Raw genomic sequence first — 18689 nt, 5'->3', positions numbered from 1 at the left:
TTTACACATTTCCTTATCTTCTGAATGAAGTTTCAGATTCGTTCGAAAGATGGGAACTATATTGTTTTTTTATTCTCTCTCTAGTCGATTTTATTTGAAAAGCTCTTTCAAGCTTATCCTCTGAGGTTGATGAATCTCTCTCTGGTTTGGTGTAATATTATCCGTTACCATATTTAGATGGCTCGGAATGAGCTGGTTTTTAATAGAAAGAGATTAAGTCTGCTAAGCTTATTGGCCTTATCTCTAACGCTTAGTTTAAAGCACTGATTTTGAACCGTTGTTGATTTGGATGGTCAGACCATTTGGCCCAGAAACCGTTTAGATAATCGATTTTGTTTTACTTTGAATTGGTCAATAATTCATTGATCTGGGCAGTCAATCTGTTTAATGGTTTTGATATTTTTTATTTTTTGTTAAAACAGGTCATCCGTTTGAATTGGGCAATGAATCATTGACCAAAAAACTAATGGTCAGAACGGATCCAATTCAAGATAGGCTTTTAAAACCTTAGTTTTAAGGACTGTGATATTTTGGTTAACAAGCATAGTTTTTCATGTGCTGAGTCTAATAATATATGGTTGTTCCCTAGAGTAAATGAGACTAATTTTGAGGTAGTTCTTAAATGCGATGGGAGACTGATTAATAATAATTTGGGCATGTTTTTATTTGTTTCTCTAATGATTCGCTTTCTTTTTTGGCTGGTGTAGGGGCATTTGGATCCACAACAGCCCTGCTCACACCTACCCAACAGTACACTACAGCCGCATATCATGGGGAGATGTTCCATTGAAGATCTGAATTGTAGGAAATGCGGACTAGGTGCAAGGGGGGCTTTGTTCGGTGAATGAGGGAGGTGGCGTTCCCTAATTCGAGTTCTTTCCTCTCGATGATAGAAGGGAACATCGACCTTTGCCATTATCGTTTGTATTGTGGTTTCTCCAACGAGCACTGCAAGCGGAGTTCAGATCTGCGCCTCACAACGTCTCACAACGCATTCCCACCGTGTATTGGGAATATTTCTCAATGATGATATCATTAGGTCTGGTAAGAGAAAATAAGGGTTGAAACTTTGAACGAGAGAGATTTGAGAAAACTGTTGGCTGAACCGAAAGAGTTTAAAAGAAGAATAAGAAGAAGAAGAGGAGGAGAAGGATCTGCAGGCTTGCAGCGATGACGACAATGATGACTTATATTGGCAACAGTGACGGTGATGGAAAAATACAACAACAACAGCAGCGACGATGGTGGAAAATCTGAGATTTCTCAGTCTTAGATCTCACTCTCTCTCACTGTTTCGCATAAATCTGTCTCAAAACATCTTAGATTTTTCTCACTTTCTCGCGTGAAAAAGATTGATCTATGGATATGAGATTTCTTAGTCTCAGATTTGAGATTTCTCAGTTTTAAAATTTTATAGCAAATCGTTCTCTGGATCGAACGGTTTAACTGTCAAATCGTTTGGGTTAATGGTTTGTTGACTAATTCAATGGTTTCTTAAAACAGAACCAGTCGCCTAGACGATTTTTGGTCCAAACGATCTGATCATCCAGGTCAACGACGGTTCAAAAACATTCATCAATGGTGCATAAGAATTGGATTGATTGAACATAGCAATAAGTATATTTTGTCAAATGCTAGTTAGAATTCTTAACCCCATCGTATAGTTGGGTAGGTGCCAGTTTAGAATTGATGTCAATAGGCGAGTATTAATATTTAAGGTGAGGGTGTTTGACATTTTCAATTGTTATATATATGCTTTATAGTAGGGTGCGGTGTATTTTTCCACAAATTTTAGTATAATTATTTTAGGCCAAAGCATGACCCGGGCCCCCGCAATATATAACCCTTAACTAAGTCCGGCCCGGTCCATGATCACCCGTAAATTCCAACTGATTCAAAAAATAAAATAAAATAAAAGAGAAGAAAGGCAAAAGTTTTCAGATGGAACCACAAGACTTGGGTATAGCCTTATTACTTGACATTTGGCCTTGGACTAGCAGGAGTTCAGGATCCATGATTAAACGGATCCCAACATGGTGATTAGCTGAGATGAAAGTCAGCTCAGCTTCAAGCCTTAAATCCTGAGAGCATCTGCAGCTCTCTGTTTCTACTAAATAATAATAATGATGTCTGACGTGGGAGGAAAAAGCTTACTGAGATAATATTGATATCAGATGGCATGGTTTCAGAATCGGGACCACCACCCAGTAGGTCCCAGCTGAAACAATGGTGTGGACCTCATATGCTTAATGGGTCCCATCGATCATGCGCTGCACCACCCTACACTACATCCTCCAATCAATGTAGGATAACACTACACCGTTGGATCAGAATCGTCTTATAAGGATAGAGCTGAATCGTGGACTTCTTTTTACTCCCTAGATTTTTTTGTGTTGAGTATTGACTCTGAGTCAACAGTGTGCCACGTCACGAATTTATCATCCATGAAAAAGAGACATGATAATTAACACGTGTGCAACAGTGCACCACACGGGTGACGAAGATCTTTTTGTTTGTTCGAAACATAAGATATTTATGATCTAAGATTGTATGTGGACATTACAATTACAAGACAGATTGACGGTGTCCGATTAGCCACAAACATCCTAACGTATCTCAGCTTCCCATCATAATTCCTCCCAGTAAACGGTTTCTCACTACGCGACAAAAACTCGAGAAATTGGCGAGAGGAGAATTTCACGGTTTTCGTGAAGCGTGGTTCTAGAAAGAGCTGGGAGAGTGATGACTAATAAACTCTGGTAACAGATCTTCACCCAATTCTAACCCAAATTGGGTTCACCAACCAACCATGGTTAGATCGAATTGAATTGCGAAACCCTAGAATCCAATTCTCTATCCAGTTGGGGTTAGAGAGAGAGAGAGAGTATGTCAGAGTAGTAGATTTTGAAGTCGTTGGGCTCGTGAATAGTGACTTTATGGAAAATAAATAAATAAATATAACTTTAATTAGAGTTAATAAATAGACATCAATTAAAGTTAATTCGAACCCACTTGTCCATCTCTACAATTTCTTCGGGCAGCTTGAAGCACGGTATTACGCAAGGTAGAGAATGCCCAAACTGCCCGTTGTGGCTTCGAGACCTGGCTGACAAATTACGGGCAGCTCTTCAGTAATAACCGCACTTGAGTTCAGCTGCTTCCCTCTCCGTCGCTCTAGTATATATTTCTCTTTGTATCTCTGTGTATTCGCGATCGAGATCGGACGGTCCAGGATGAAAGGGGCTTTTGATGCTGGTTTCTTGAGGTTTTAGAGCTGTAATTCGTCAGATCTGCTAGCGTCTGTGTCTAGATCTTCATACCAGGTATGGTTTCTTCTCGATTTCTTGTTTTTCTTTCGTGATTCTGCCAGTTAATTGTGGCTTTCGGGTTGGTATGTTATGTTTCAAGCTTCTCACTGAAAGTTGAGCTTCTGCTTCGTTTTTTTCTTCTCTTGACTGCCAATTTCGGGATCAAGTGAGTGGCTTCCGTTAATCTTACCGTTTTTTTGTCGTAATTTTCAGTTTCCCTGCGAATTTCTTGCTTCTTCTCGTTTTCCATCTCTTTTTCTTGTATTTTCGGTCAAAATTTTCGGTTTGTCCTTTAAAAAATCAGCCTTTCGTTGTTCCTCGGTGAAGCTTCTTACGAAACAGCTGTTTCCTGATAGATTTTGGCTTTTCTCCCCAAAACTTTTGCCTTACCCCGTAAAAATCGTTGCTTTCGTTATTTTACTGCGACTTCCCGGCGGAACCCATCGTTTTCCGGTGATTTATTCTTTTCCCGGCATTCCTCGTTGGAGTTTTGTAATTTTCTTTTAAAAGTCCTAGTGTTCGTTATTTTCCGGCGGAATTCATGACCAAATCCGTCTTTCCAATGGAGGTTTTCCAGTATTTTCTTCTAGTGACAGTGTTTTCAAATAAAAAACAATGTTTTCGTTGTTTTTCGGCGAAATCCCGGCAAAATCTGTCATTTTTCAGCGCGCTTCGTCTCTCCAGGGAAGTCTCTTGTCTTCTTCTCCAAGGATCCGATAAAAGGATGTTTTTTTTTTCCCGTCCGATCTTTTCCCCTGATTTTCCAAACCTTTTTGAACACCAGGAGAGAAAAAAGGTTGTTATTTAATTTTAGTTTGTTGCCTAACGGATTTCTTTGGAGATCCAACGGCTCAGCCGGCCTCGGAACCGATCTGAAGGTCCCCTTCTCTTGATTTTGCTGTCTCAGGGGTCCTCCCACGCGAAAGATCTCGGCCGTACAACATGGAGACTAACCAGGGTCCAGTTCAGATGATGGCCAACCTGTGTTTGCTAACGTGCGCCAGCGAAACACTTGCTGCTTTGCTAACCTCAACCTTGATCAAAGCCCACCTCTCCGTTCAAGTAAGTTTGAACTTTGATCCATGAAGGGCTATTATTATTTGCTAAATCCTAGTTTACAAGCTTTAATTGCAAGTCTGAACAAGATAAACACGGTTTTCTTCCTTGTCTGGACTTGGAGCAACTGATTTGCTGGTTTTTGGTAAAGGCCTTTGCTAACATGCGCCGCTGGGTCCGTTACCGTTTCTCCGGAACTGAAAAGGAATTATGCAGTGGTTGTGGGTAAGTTGTTTGAGTTCCGGTTGGTTGGTTGAGCGGCGGGGCCCGTGGCGAATGTGATCTGGCTCTTTTCTTTTGGTAGCATGTCTGGTCTGGTCTGGTCTGATGGGAAGATCTCTGGAAATGTTCTATTTTCTCTTCTTTTTCTCGGAATTGGAAAGGTCAAAGTGTTTCAGATGAGAAAAGGAAAAAGAATTTAGAAGTTATGCGAATATTCGTGTGTTTCTTTTTCTTTCATATAAAGGAAAAGTTAATGGATGTGAATTGTGATCCATGAATGGATGGTTGGTAGGCCATAACGACGATCTGCCGACTGCTGTGCTGTCCTCCACTGCTTGGCGGTGTGGGACCATTTTTGGTGAGGTGGGACGTGTGAATGGCGACAGACCTCCAAAACTAATCTAACCCGACCCGTTGAGGCTTGAGATTGTGATGCTGATGCGGGTCTGGGTCCGGGCAAAGTAGATGAAGAAGAGGAGAAGAGGATGGAAGGTATTGGGGGCTGGGGGGTGAGATTAAAGAAATGAAAGAGGATAGTTGTTGATCTCTGATTTGGCTAATTGGTTAGCTTTTGCCAGAATTTGAATGGGCCAGCCCGAAACACGAGCCCAAAGTCCACCCCATGAACAGGTCTATTTTACTTTTATGCCACATGTAGGGGTCTCCTGAGGAAGAACAGTGTAAATGCAGTTTTGTTTATGGTTTTGGGGTTTCTGAATTTCTGCAACATTAGCTAATTCTTGGGTCTATTAAATTGCATGGTTAGAAAGAAATTAGAACGCTCTGACATCAGGCACTGCTTTCTCTAACCTCTTTCTAATCAGGGTAGGTGTCTTGATTTTAGGGTCTGTTTCACTGCTGTTAGGCTACACACATGTAAAATTAGTATCCCGCCATTGAGAAATCTGAATCACCTGGTGGTGTAATGGGAGTTCATTACTGTACTAAGGACTGGACTAAAGCATTATTGTAAAGGATTTACAACAAGGAATTATGACCATGTGCACAATGCAATCAGTAAATGAGTTTTACATGTGCACATATTTATCCCTGCTGTGAGGTTAGTTTGGCTCAGAAATGAACTGGTTATACATGACCAGGTGTTGGGCTGTTTTCGCTGTGTATCAAGCTAAGATAACTTGCCTTTCCAGCCACAAATATTAGATATACATTGCTTTCTGCCACTATATATAGGAGGTGAAAGATATGTTTAATATCTTACCAAAAAGTAGTTAATATTCAAGCTTAATATTATTGGAAGCTTAAACTCAGGTCAACATGGAACTGACAATGGGTGTATGAACTACATTATATTACTATAAGATTTCCTTCTTTATTACCTCAGCAGTGTTTGGTTGCTCTTGGTGGATGGTCTTTTTTTAGGCTAGTGACCAGACAGTCTCATTTCCCTTTTATCCACATTTCCAGAAAAAAATTCATAGTTGTTTGTATGTTGTCGATATTAAATGCTAAATTTATTTTGGAATTATTGTAAACTGTCTGTTAATGACACTCTCACCATGGGTTATCACTTATCAGCATATGGCACATCACCTGGATCTATGTGTGTTATCACTTATCACTTGCTTCTAACCTTGATGCATTACCTCCATGAATTTTCAACACCTCTCACCATGGATTATCAACTGTCTTGCCCATATTTTCAGTTTGCTTGGCATCTCCTTTTGATTAAAGTATTCAACTTTATCAAATAGTTTCAGGTTCTCTGTGGGTTTTTAGTAACCAACAAACCTCAAAGCAAAGGAGACAGTCTCAAGCAAAGCCAGTCCGAGCCAATGGATGCAGAAGGAGATGAAGATGATGATGACGACGACGACGATGGCGATGATGGCGATGATGGCTTTGGAGAAGGTGAAGAGGAACTCTCTTCAGAAGATGGAGGAGGTTATGATGAAAACCCCAATGGCAATAGCAGCAACTCCAAGAAGGGGTCTGAAGGAGGTGCAGGTGGAGCTGAAGAGAATGGAGAGGAAGAAGATGAGGAAGAGGAAGAAGATGGGGAGGACCATGACGATGAAGATGATGATGACGACGACGAAGATGATGATGGTGGGGAAGGAGATGAAGACGAAGTCGTGGAGGAGGAGGAACCAGAGAACGAGGAGGAAGAGGAAGACGAGGAAGAAGAGGCCCTCCAACCCCCAAAGAAGAGGAAGAAGTGAAACAAAGAAACTAGGGTTTCAGTGCCATCAATGTAGCCGCGCCCTTGTTAGTTTCTGTCTGGCTATCTAACCTTTACCATGTTGTTTAGCTTTTAATCCAGAAGGCGTTGTTTTAGGTCGAAGGTTTACTTTGTTTAGGTAATTGTCATCTTTTTTTTTTTTTTCTTTAATTCCTGTCATCATGTGTTTAGAGAGAAACTTTTCAACTTTGAGCTGATTGAGAGCACACGTGACATTTTGCTCTGGCCGCTTCAATTCGGATCCTTTTAAAAATGTCAATACAAGTTTTAGAACTTATGTTAAAGCCTCTTTCGTTTCATTTTTATTGCATTCAGCAGGATCCAGTACCAGTAGGCAGTAAGCTAATTGGAAATCATATTTACTATATTAACAATTGACACTGAAACCCTTATACATGAACTCCACTTGGATGTGACATGTGAGGGCGCACACACTTTTGGGCTATGTATAACGAACCTGACCTGAGTTGAGCCCAAATAGAAACCTTGAACTAGAGCTTAGAAGTGTAAATAGACCCACCGGGTATACCTGTTCATGGGCTGGGTTTGGGCTTAGCTGATCTGATCTGAAGCCCAAGCCCGAATATTCATGTATATAAGTAATAGACCCAACTTTGTTTCATTTATATTTAGACTTAAATTAAATCATATATTGAATTGAAACCGAACATTGAATAATATAAATGACTTTAATGCTGCTCAAAGTTGTGTTTTTACCAACCTATCATGGGTCCAAGTTCATACAAGTACTTTTCAATGCGTTTTGTTAATCCCAAATCAAATTATATCAGGTTAGATAGTGGTGGATCCACATTTGATCCCATTATGAATGTATCGGATCACCACCTAATATGTTTGTGAGCCCTACCTCGAACTCCCTCTCTAGCACGGATCAAGCTCACTGTTCTAATAAACGATGTTATTTTGGCTGTGAGTCAATGTGGAAGGAATACAAATACAAACATGTAGAGGGCAAAGCCTTGCATTTTGTATGTATTTGTATCGAATATATTTATATTTGTACTCTTTCCAAACTGAGCCTTTATATCATCTTAGTGGGGAAATGGATTGTGAGCTATTTTCTTTTCTTTGCATTGGGCTGTTTGGCGGACCAGTTTCCTCTTTTTGCAGATCAACACAAGAAATAGAACAGGGGAACTGTATTTACTTTACGATAGCATTACTCTGGTGATCTATTTTCTCTACTTGCCATTTACAAGTTAAATAGTTAATAGGTGATTGGCACCGGTGCGTTTTACAAGTGTTTCGTTTCTTCTGTTGTGTCATGCATGCCATGTCAGCAAATAAACGGAATTGGCAAGAATATTATATTTGGCAATCTATTTCTAAAAAAATGTTTTTGGAATGATTAGCTTTGGAATTCGAAAAAGGAAGGGCTTCTTGAAATGTCAAATTGACCTTTCTTGATTCGCCTTGGTGATCCTGAACCATTCTAATGACATGGCATATTGAAATTTGAAAAAATTGACTACTTTTCTGATATGTCACACAATTGTCATTATAAATATATTATGATATTAAGTTAAATCACTTTAAATGCCCAATCAACTTGCATCCCATTTTTTTTTTTTTTTGTGTGTGTTTTTCAGATCGGGGCTTACTTGTAAAACACACCAGTGCCAAACACCCACGAGAATAACAAAACAAAGCAATGAATTTGATATCCAAATATGTGAATGCAGTGGTTAGCTTCAACTAAAGGCTGAAGCGGGCCATAGATAGATGCTCTCGCTGGTACTCCTGGACTACCTGGGCTCTATAGGTAGTGTTGAATCATTCACTATCTTCTTCTTGGGCCCTGGTTTGGGTCCTACGCAAGCAGATTTGTGGCTCAGCTGATCTTCTAAACGCTGATCTCCAATGTTCCCAATAGTTGTCATGCCAATTTTCTCTGCATTGTTCTAAATTTAATAGAGGAGATAGGATTAAGTGAACAATGATGATGCTTTGCACCCCAAATAAAATAATGGGGTCACGACTATTCAACCTCTCATTGTGGCCCTTATGCATTTTATGATTAGCATGGGGCATTATTATTAGGCCTGTCGATGATATCTAAAATCTACAGTACGATCCAATATCTGATTTGATTTATTATATATAAAAATTGAAAAATAATTAATTTTTTAATTTTATTTTGTAATTAAAAAATAAAGTCTAATTGGATTAAATCCGAATCTAATCAGAGTCTGTTAGGATTTGAATTTGAACCATTCTTCAAATTTGATTGAATTTCAGATCAGATTTGAATGCAAGTTTTTAATAAATCAATCGGATCCAATTTTTGATGATTTTGATCCGATTACAACCTAAGTATCATTGATTCCATAGCTTGCTAAACAGCCATTACATTCAGCAAATCTAAGTCAATAATAAAGGGTTCCACCTATGTACATACTCTAAGTCCAATAACTTTGAATTGGCCAATAGGGTTCGACTATGATGCCGGCAAAACTTATAATCAATGAATTGATATAATAGAAGTGATAGCCAATAAGTTGACATTCATCAAAATTCATGGAAGGGTTTTGATTGGTCAAAATCCTTTTAGTAATCAGTAGCCAAGAGGGCAGCTCTGACATCGGACACCTGATTGGTTCGTCAAACAGCAAGAAAACAAGGAGCAAAGGATTCGGGGTGGTTTACTTGGCGTGGTCGCTCCGATGCTTAAATTAGTAGCTAATGTATGTGAGTTGTAAGCTTTTGAGAGTAATAACTAGTAAGCAGTAAATCGTGTGTACCTTATACTATTGGGGTAGACGCCCTTATATAAGTGATCTGTCATGGGGTCTCATGAAACACCTCTGAAATCCTCGACCCGCGCTATTAGTAATCTGTTGCGCACTGGGAGATGGATTTCGTGCTAACCGATAAGGCTTATCAAGTCCATCCGATCCGGGTGGGAGGAGGGTAAGACCTAAAGGCGCGCGACGTGATCCCGTAAAGTTCGGAGACAGCTGACTATCTTTTAAGTGTTGCCTGCATGTCACTTCGGTAGTTTGGGGCACTACAAGTTGCTCGGACCTCAGTCCTGGCCAAGATAACCTATCCTACTGAGGTGACAAGAAATGCTGAGTCAATGTCCAATCATTAGATCACATCCACGCATCCGCTATCTAGTAGGTCGGGCCAAATCACCCCTCATCAAAGACATAGGATCAAAACCCACACAACTAAACTTCACAAGCATTTGCTCTATCCACCCCTTTGATCCTCTATATTGTACAATTTACAATATTTTTCAAGCATTCAAGCCAATCAAAATAGAATCAGTAAAGTATTATAAAACTTTTGTTTTTTTGAGTGTTGAGGCTTTGCCTCTCACTCTGGGATACCGTATATCAAACCTAGTTTGTGAGATAGGAGTTAGCTTGGTTGGTGAAAAGATGCGCATAGTGACACTGTAAAACTTGTATATGCGTGGTTTGGACATCTGCTTTCTTATTACTGGGAGAGTATACATTAGGATTTAAAGAGGATTAAAAGACAACCTTGTCTGGGTGGTGCAGTTGGTTATCACGTTAGTCTTACACAGGTCCCCTGTTCGAACCCAGGCTCAGACACATGCATCTTATTTTTAATTTTTTGTTTTCTTTTTGGTTGAATATACTTGCCGTCAACTCGAAATAATCAAAATACAGGGTTTCCCGTGAAATTTTGTTATTCAGAGACTTCCCTTCGTCGTCAGAGCTCAGACTCCAGGCCTCATAGGACTGGGCAACTCGAAGCCATCGAGAAAGGAGGAAGAGACTATACAAGGGACTAGGAAAAGAGAGAGAGAGAGAGAGAGAGAGAGAGAAGAGGGATCAATTAGGGAATCTAGTCATGAATTCCTTATTATCACTCTCGTCTCTGTAAATTTGACTCCAACCTAAAGTCCATGGCTGATCATAAGGAGTCCTCTCCTCTCATTGCTCCTTCTCCGATCACCGAACCAGGCGAGATCGATCTTGAAGCAGGACCAGGAGAACAAATTCAATGCAGAATCTGTCTTGAAACAGACGGTATTTGACTCCCAATTCAATTCCTTTATTTCGTTAAGTTACGCCTAGGTTTTCGCTGACCCGTGACTAATTGCTGACCAGATCATTTTTATTTTCCCATTAATTTTCTTGAAAACTGTCTTAAATGCTGATTTTATGAATCTCTGGTACCATTCTTGCAATCTCAGTATTGTTTCTGCCAGCTTATGTACTTGTTATTTTATCAAAATTTTATAAATCTATTTAAATCTGAGTTGAATATCTAAACTAACCAGCTATTTTGTATTTCTTTAACTCTCTAGCAGGCAGGGATTTTATTGCTCCTTGCAAGTGCAAAGGAACTTCAAAGTACGTTCATCGTGAATGTTTGGATCATTGGCGAGCCGTGAGGGTAACGGCCTTCTAACGTCTCATTTTAATCTAGTAAAGTAGACTATACCATGCTTTGCAATATCCAGTGCTGCCATAGTGCATGTGGACTCGCTATTTGCCACTTTATTGTAGCTCATAATCTCTGACAGCCAGGGAATCTTTATGGCTCACTTCCATTGCCAAGAGAGTATAATAAAGCGAAAAAAACCTAAAAGAAATTAAAAAAGTAAAGAAATAAAGGTGTTTGATTGACAAGAAGTTTTTTTTTTTTTCTTTTTTTTTTCCTTTTAATTTGAAAGTCGTAGTCAGTAGGGGCCATCCACCCATTATGCACTTTATAGTTTGATTTTCTTGCATTTTCAGATATTTCTGCAAGGAACAAATAGCTATCAATTAAAAGCAAACTTTTTGGATCAAGAAATTCCAGATGTGTGTACCATCTATTTCTTAGGCTAACAAAACACTTTATTGGGAAATTCTGATTTAATTGTGCTTCACCACAATGTTGTAGAAGGTAATACATGGGCTCCCATGCGAATGCGTTCAAAACCAAATAACTGATATGTTTATTATATCCATGGCCATAGAAAAACTACTTTTTCTGCCTCACTCCTAAAAGAGAGGAGTTAATAAGTATTAACATTGTGGGTGATTCTGATTTGACTATTGACTGTGCTTCACCCAGTGAAATAGAAGGTAAAACATAGGCTCCCATGTCAATGTCTTTAAACTGAACAGCATGTCAAACTGCTATAGATGGTTCATGGATATTTGGGGATGGGGTACAATTTGGTGACTTTGTTTTAGCCCTTTTTTTCTTTTGTAATCCCCTTTACCACCCAAAGACAAGGGGTTGAACTTATCACATTGGTGATATGAAATTAATTTAGAGAGGCCAAAGCTCTAATGTCCATTCTAAACATCTTGCTTATGGTTATCCCAAACTTCTAGTGGACAGCTTATCTAGAGGAGTGGAAAGAGGATCTGTGCTGGGGAGCCATGATCCCAGGTAATGCAATATGTGGATGTATTTTGATGTGTTTATTTCTGGTTGTTCTTTTCTGTCGAGAGGCTTCTTGCAACTGGGCTATTATATACCCTTGTTCATCTTTCTTACGAAATGAAATTTCTTTAATCTCATTAATTATAATAATCTTGCACTTGATGAATATGATTGAATACTTTTTCTGGTGACACCAAATTCAAGTTAAATGTGCAAGTGTTGTCACCCAAATTTGGGCTGAGATCTTAGTGTTTCTATGAATTTTCCCTATATCACTTGTCATTTTGTCTCTGTGCATATGCAAATTTGTCTTTTTAATGTTTCACTCATCCTCGTGCTTACATGTAAAACCCATGCTTTTATAGTTTTATGTTATTTTAAGCCACAGGCTAAACATGCATTTACGACAGAAATTGACATGATTTCTTTTAGTAACCCTTTGTTCGTCTAAGTGATTAGCATTGCTAACCATGCACTATGCCTCTTGATGGGGACTTAATATTTACAATTTCGGTATTGGTCATCATCATCATCATCCAAGCCTTATCCTAATTTTATGGGGTCACCTACAAGAATCCTGTTTCACCATTCCATTGTATTTAATGCCATATCCATTGTTAAATAATGGGCACTTAAATCATTTTTTACTACTTAGAGCCATGCTGTCTTTGATCTACCCTAGCCCTTTTAGTCACTTCAACTTGCAATAGATCACTTCTTCTCACAGGTGCTGTTGATGGTCTTCTATGCATGTGACCAAACCATCTTAGTCTACTTTCTGTCATTTTATCACCTATAGGAGCTACTCTTAGGTTCCTTCAAATTACTTAATTTATGATCCTATCCCTTTATAGTTTTTTCCCACTTATTCATATCAGCATACACATTTCCGTCACACTCAATTTTTTGGACATATTTCTTGACTTCCCAACACTCTGCTCTATACAACATAGCTGGTGTTACAACTGTTTTATAAAATTTTCCTTTTAATTTAAATGGTATTTGCCTATCACATAAAACTCTGGATGTGCCCCTCTATGGGTGACATCCTCCTCAATCTCTCCCTTGTTATGAGTTATTGAACCAAGGTACTGGAAAATGTCACATTAAGTTATCTCTTGTCTCCAATCCTAAGTATACCCGAAGTTCAAAGTATTGATACGTATGTTATGTAAAGATTGCATGTTGTGTTATGTAAAGATTGCATGTTGCATGTTTTGGATGGCCGACACACTGTCAAGACATCTACAGTAAAGTGTATTGCCCTTTAAAAATGGCCAGATTTTCTAACCCACTGTATTTAGCTTTCTGGGGAGCTCAAGATATGATACGATATGTTTAATATAGGTTGTATTGTATTGATACTTTGAACCAGGAGAGTACCCTGATTTGCACTCATTTTATTATTAAATTTACATATCATATATTCTGTTTCAGTCATACTAATTTTAAAACTTCTTGTTTCTAAGGTATTTGTCTATAAGCTTAATTCTTCATTAGTTTCCTCAATTAAAACAATGTCATCAACAAAAAACATGCACCATGGGACCTCCTCTTGAATATATAAGGGTTAAATGCTGAACCTTGGTGAAGACCCATCATAACTGTAGAATTTGTTCTCTCTGCCACAGGTGTTGTTCTTACATTGGCTGTTCAGTTGTTGCACCCTCATATGTATCCTTAATTAGTTTTATATACCTATTTGGAACCCTTTTTCTTTTTCAAGACCTCCTTTTCAAGATCAGTAATGGTTTTTAACCACAGCTGCTAGACACGCTCACATATAAACATTAAAGTGCAAACACATATCATGTACATCTATAGAATTGTTGCAGGATGAAGTCATTACTGAAAACCTATTGTGCATAAACAAAATTAGGCAAAAAATAGATTTTCTTTTAATGCAAAATCATATTTTTAAGTAGTAACCACATGATATAGATAATGCTTAGAATTATATTAGATGAAAAAGTTTCCTTGTGAATTTGAAGTGATATATATTGTTATGCGCACATGACTAAGTGCTCACATATGTTGTCCTTTGCTAGTCTTTTTGCAATTTTTTAGCTCTGGATACTTTAGTCATATAATATCAGAAATTGATACAACAAATGTCTTTGGGTTCATGTCTAGTTGATATGAAATAATTCTGTTTTCCACCCCGTTTAATATCTCTCTGTGATAATATTCTCTTAATTTCTGCAGGAAGGTTTTGCATTTGCTCATTGCACGACCTGCAAGGCCCCTTACCACCTGAGAGTGCATGTTGTTGCAGATAGAAAATGGCGAACCTTGAAGTTTCGCTTCTTTGTGACTAGAGATATATTATTTATCTTTGTGGCTGTTCAACTTGTAGGATTCCTCTATTTGCATTTTTTTTGTTGAATTTTACATTTTGCATTTTTATGCTGTAGGCTTAAGAATAAATGTTTTCATTAATTTTCTTTATGTGCAGGTAATTGCTTCATTGTCATATTTGGTGTATCTAATTGATAGCTGCCAACAATTTTGGCTTCGCTTGGCTTGGGGGTTTGAAAATGAACTTAGTTTCTACTATATATGTGGTAAATTATTAATTGCCAGTTCATCCTAGTTTTTTGTCCCTTGTGCTTAATTTTTATAGTTTTAATACCTTGTTTCTCATGGTCTGTCAATGTCCTGCAAGAACTTCCTGCAGGACTTAATTCCTCAATTTTATCATCAGTATAGTACCTGGTATGACATAACTGCTGGGAGGATATCTTTAGGATTAGATTTTATTTTATTTATTTATTTTTTTTGCATAAGCAGCTAGTTTACACCTTATGCATGGCTGATTGTACTCGGTATCTTTATCTTATATAACTTCCTATCTTTACCTGACATTACTCTTATTATTTGACTTGGCCTAATTTTGGTCTTCCCTGGTTTGCTTTATTAAAATGCTTTAATGTCCTTAGAAGGTATTATGAATTATTATTGTCTGAAAGATTTCTGGGCCTCAAATTCTGTGCATTTCAGTTGTTAAGTTTATTTGAAACTTCATAAAAATTATGTACTTGTGGTTGTGAAATCTCCAGGTTAAAGCCCATGATTGTCTTCCATTATATTGTTGCATTTTGTGATGCTAATATAGTTGTTAGTGTGGCTTTTGAATACAGGAGCATTACTATTTTTTGCCTTACTAGGATTGTCAGGCTGCTTCATTACTTGCTATGATCGAAGAGTTCGTAATGATTTGGCTCAGCCTTGTCGAGAATTGTGTCTTTGTTGTTGTCATCCCGGGTAAGGTTTCATTAATCAGTTTACTAAATATGCTTGTCAATACATTACCCTTTAAAAAACAGTTAAGCGTTTGCCATTCTTTTGTTTTTTTGATAAGTAAAAAGAAAAGTCTCGGGATTTATTTCGGCAGTTCTCTTTTAATGACCTGTGGAGACATTGGGCAGAAGTGGCAAGCAGTTCCTCTCTGAAGACAAAGATGCACATGAGCTGGGTACCCTCACCTGAAGGTTTCATGAAGTTAAATTTTAATGATAGTAGTCTGGGCAATCCACGTCTTTCTGGGATGGGAGGGGTTATAAGGAATGTAAGTGGTTATGTAGCTTTTCTATCTTCAGGTCCTTTAGGCGAGGGGGACTCCATGAGGGTGGAATTATTAGCTGCACTACAAGGGGTACAGTTTGCTGTGCAGCTAGGAGTGGGGCAGCTACTAATAGAAGGTGATTCTCAGGTGGTTGTGGGGTGGCTACAAAAACCAGAGACTACAGTTTGGTGCTTAAAAAATGAACTTAAAAGATTCAAATGCTTGACGAGGAATTTGGTTATTAGAATTCAATGGATAGGGAGATCTGCCAATGCTATGGCTGATTGTTTTGCCAAGCAAGGGACAAATAGGGAACATCTGTATTGGGCTTAGTTGTAATCTTTTTTAGTTCTTGATGGGTTGGAGAGGTTGCAACTTGTGCCTCTCCAAGTGTATTCTGTAATAGTGCCTCTTGGTTTATTCCATTAATAAATTCTTCATTTATCAAAAAAAAAAAATCAGATGAGAAAATAAGAGAGAAGAGAGAAGAGGGAAAAATGGAGATGAGAAAGAAAGATATGATTGAAAGGAATAGAGTATGAGTTGACCTTAGTGGTTGGCTCGCCAAGTCTATATACTTGTGTGTTTAAAACATTGAAGAATTACAATAATCCCTTCTTTAGTAATGCATGACATCAGGACATATTTAGGTGTTTTTACACAGTCAATATGAAATTGAGAACTCAGTAAGAAAAGCTAGGTACCAGTAAACACTGGAGGAATGGTTTGACATCTGAATTGCATGAATATTTTCATGACATGTAGAATTGAATGAAGGAAAATATTGAAGTTATTGGGAAGGTGTATAGAGTGTATTTTTCTATGTTTCTGCAGTTGCTCAAGTTTTTGATGCTTGTGCTATTCTTAATCAAGTTGATTCAATGTTTCTTTTTTACTTTGCAGAATGTGTGCAGACTGCCATTTACCTGGCACTCTTTGCATGTGGACTGACTGTACAACATGTCTTGAAAGTTGTGGAAGTGCAGCAGGTGAATGTGGTGGTTGCTTAGGAGGTGCTGGCGAAGCAGGGTTGCCATTATTATTTATTGTGGGTTTGATTGTGCTGGGACTATTTACTGTAATTGGCATATTCTACAGTGTTCTAGTGGCTACAATGGTAGGGCAACGGATTTGGCAGCGTCATTATCACATACTCGCAAAAAGGATGCTAACAAAAGTGAGTCATGATTTGTTCTATCCACATTTTCTTTTCTACTCTACCAAGAGTTTGTTATGCTCTTCTTCTTGTATTAGCTGCATGGTATGTGCATTTGCATAAATTATTGCATGAACATGGACATGGGAGTCAGAATCTGATGCATGACCAAGATTCTGACTAGAAAATATGAAAAAAAAAACACAAATGGACGCATGAACATGTTTATAGAAAAAAGTTTATAATGCATTTGCATAAATTATTGCATGAACATGGACATGGGAGTCGGAATCTGATGCATGACCAAGATTCTGACTAGAAAATATGAAAAAAAAAAACAAATGGACGCATGAACATGTTTATAGAAAAAAGTTTATAATACTAAAACATTTCATGTTTTCTATTTTGGATTTAACATTATATATCTATAAAATGGTAAAAGAATGTTGTTTTAGTTGTTGAATGTCTTGTAGGAAAAATGACATTCATTTTGTACGTTGGCAGCTCATTTATGTCAACTAGATTAGGAGAAAAAGGAAAATGTTACTTAGAAGTGCCCCTCAATAATACAAAGAATGTCAGTATCTAAAATGTTTCTGATACTGATACTTCACACAGGAGAGGAAGGGAGAGATAATCAATTAAAGGAGGAGGGGAACTCCTTTTTTATATAAGGTAATGGATGCCTGTGGCAACTCTGCAGAGTCCGGATTCTGTGAACTCTCTAAGATCCCATCTGAAATTACCCCAATGATGAAAGACAATTCAGTCTTTACCTGTGATACATGGTGAGGATTGAGCATGCCAACCTCACATATTTGTTTATGTTTATTCATTGGTGCTTGATCCTCACCATGCACCGGGGCAAAGGTCAATGTATCTGCATTGGTGGTGTGGAGTTCAGTGAGTTAGGTGCTGGATAAAAGGATTTTTATAGGATTGTGATTCTAAGCATTTAGTCAGAACAGTGTATCTTTTGGCCATACAGGATGTTCCCATTGTTGTGTTGTTTTCTCCTACCTTTTGATCAATGTTTATCTTACAAAAAAAAAAAAAAAAAATCTTACTGAAACATTCGAGCAACTTATGAGTGTGTGTATCTATTATATTACTACTATTCATGGCTTCTGTTTTGTTTTCCTGTGTGCAACTCAACAGCCAGAATATTTGCTCTCAGTCATATACATGATTTTTTGTTTTATTTGCACAACTGTAGGAGTGCTAATAATTTAACCTCTTGCTGCATTCTTACAATGGTTGCGTTGCCTTTTCGCTGTTGTAATTAGGAGTACGTTGTGGAAGATGTTGATGGTGAGATGACAGATTCCAACTGGTCCCCTCCACCCCTCCCACCTGAGCATGTTCAGCAGTTGAAGACACTTGGTCTTTTGTGAATCCCGGATTTTCATTCTTAACCTATTACTTGAAAAGCATGATTCTAAGATGAACCGTCTTTTGTGTAATCTGATCATCAGTTTGGTTGTATTTATACACATAAAGATCAATAGATACTTTGTCTGGTGCTCCTTTATACCAGGTCTCCTTTCCCAATGTGGTTTTCAGCTTGTTAAATATCTTAAGCATATATCAATAAGGAAAAATGTAACTGTAACTGTTTTCTGTTTTGTATTTGGTAGCCAGTACTGTAAACAAGTGATTATAAATGAAGCCTTACAATTGACTCAAGCAGGGTGGTCATTTTCATCCCGGCCCGGAAGTTCCGGGCTTGGGCCTATGTTTTGTGTTAAGGCTGCATCAGGCCCACCAATTTTCAGACTGCGCCTGGGCCTGGGCCCAATA

At 38.2% G+C, this 18689-nt stretch overlaps 2 protein-coding genes and 1 long non-coding RNA gene across 6 annotated transcripts; all 3 read left to right on the top strand.

The window, feature by feature from the left end:
• Positions 1-532: 532 nt before the first annotated feature.
• Positions 533-1409, top strand: LOC148876866 (uncharacterized). The gene is made up of 2 exons (XR_016105072.1): positions 533-611; positions 708-1409. It is a non-coding gene; the product is annotated as an uncharacterized LOC148876866 (long non-coding RNA).
• Positions 1410-2855: 1446 nt separating this feature from the next.
• On the top strand, positions 2856-7073 carry LOC148876865 (uncharacterized). 4 transcript variants are annotated; one of them, XM_088974807.1, is made up of 3 exons: positions 2856-3323; positions 4216-4370; positions 6308-7073. In XM_088974807.1, exons 2-3 carry the CDS (start codon positions 4251-4253, stop codon positions 6767-6769), a joined length of 582 nt encoding a protein of 193 aa, XP_088830933.1. In that variant the 5' UTR covers positions 2856-3323; positions 4216-4250; the 3' UTR covers positions 6770-7073. The 4 variants fall into 4 exon arrangements, with proteins under 4 accessions (XP_088830933.1, XP_088830921.1, XP_088830927.1 ...); XM_088974795.1 differs by having other exon boundaries at positions 6302-7073; XM_088974801.1 differs by having other exon boundaries at positions 3292-3474; positions 6302-7073.
• Positions 7074-10321: 3248 nt separating this feature from the next.
• On the top strand, positions 10322-18575 carry LOC148876864 (RING/FYVE/PHD zinc finger superfamily protein). The gene is made up of 7 exons (XM_088974773.1): positions 10322-10814; positions 11099-11184; positions 14374-14520; positions 14624-14732; positions 15309-15432; positions 16637-16910; positions 18176-18575. The coding sequence occupies exons 1-7, from the start codon at positions 10691-10693 to the stop codon at positions 18281-18283; spliced, it is 972 nt and encodes a 323-aa protein (XP_088830899.1). The 5' UTR covers positions 10322-10690; the 3' UTR covers positions 18284-18575.
• Positions 18576-18689: the final 114 nt, after the last annotated feature.

Source organism: Nelumbo lutea, chromosome 1 (genome assembly GCF_056320005.1).
Source record: "Nelumbo lutea isolate HS-2025 chromosome 1, American lotus-T2T, whole genome shotgun sequence".
NCBI classification, from domain to species: domain Eukaryota; kingdom Viridiplantae; phylum Streptophyta; class Magnoliopsida; order Proteales; family Nelumbonaceae; genus Nelumbo; species Nelumbo lutea.
The sequence above is the reverse complement of the archived record's forward strand: the minus strand, read 5'-3'. Positions and strand labels throughout refer to the sequence as shown.

Bases quoted from the DNA above. Each gene is read 5' to 3' on its own strand.
- LOC148876864 (XM_088974773.1), top strand. From the start codon at position 10,691: ATGGCTGATCATAAGGAGTCCTCTCCTCTCATTGCTCCTTCTCCGATC. The intron at 10,815-11,098 runs GTATTTGACTCC...ACTCTCTAGCAG, and splicing joins AATCTGTCTTGAAACAGACG to GCAGGGATTTTATTGCTCCT. The intron at 15,433-16,636 runs GTAAGGTTTCAT...TTTACTTTGCAG, and splicing joins CTTTGTTGTTGTCATCCCGG to AATGTGTGCAGACTGCCATT.
- LOC148876865 (XM_088974795.1), top strand. From the start codon at position 4,251: ATGGAGACTAACCAGGGTCCAGTTCAGATGATGGCCAACCTGTGTTTG. The intron at 4,371-6,301 runs GTAAGTTTGAAC...TTTATCAAATAG, and splicing joins AAGCCCACCTCTCCGTTCAA to TTTCAGGTTCTCTGTGGGTT.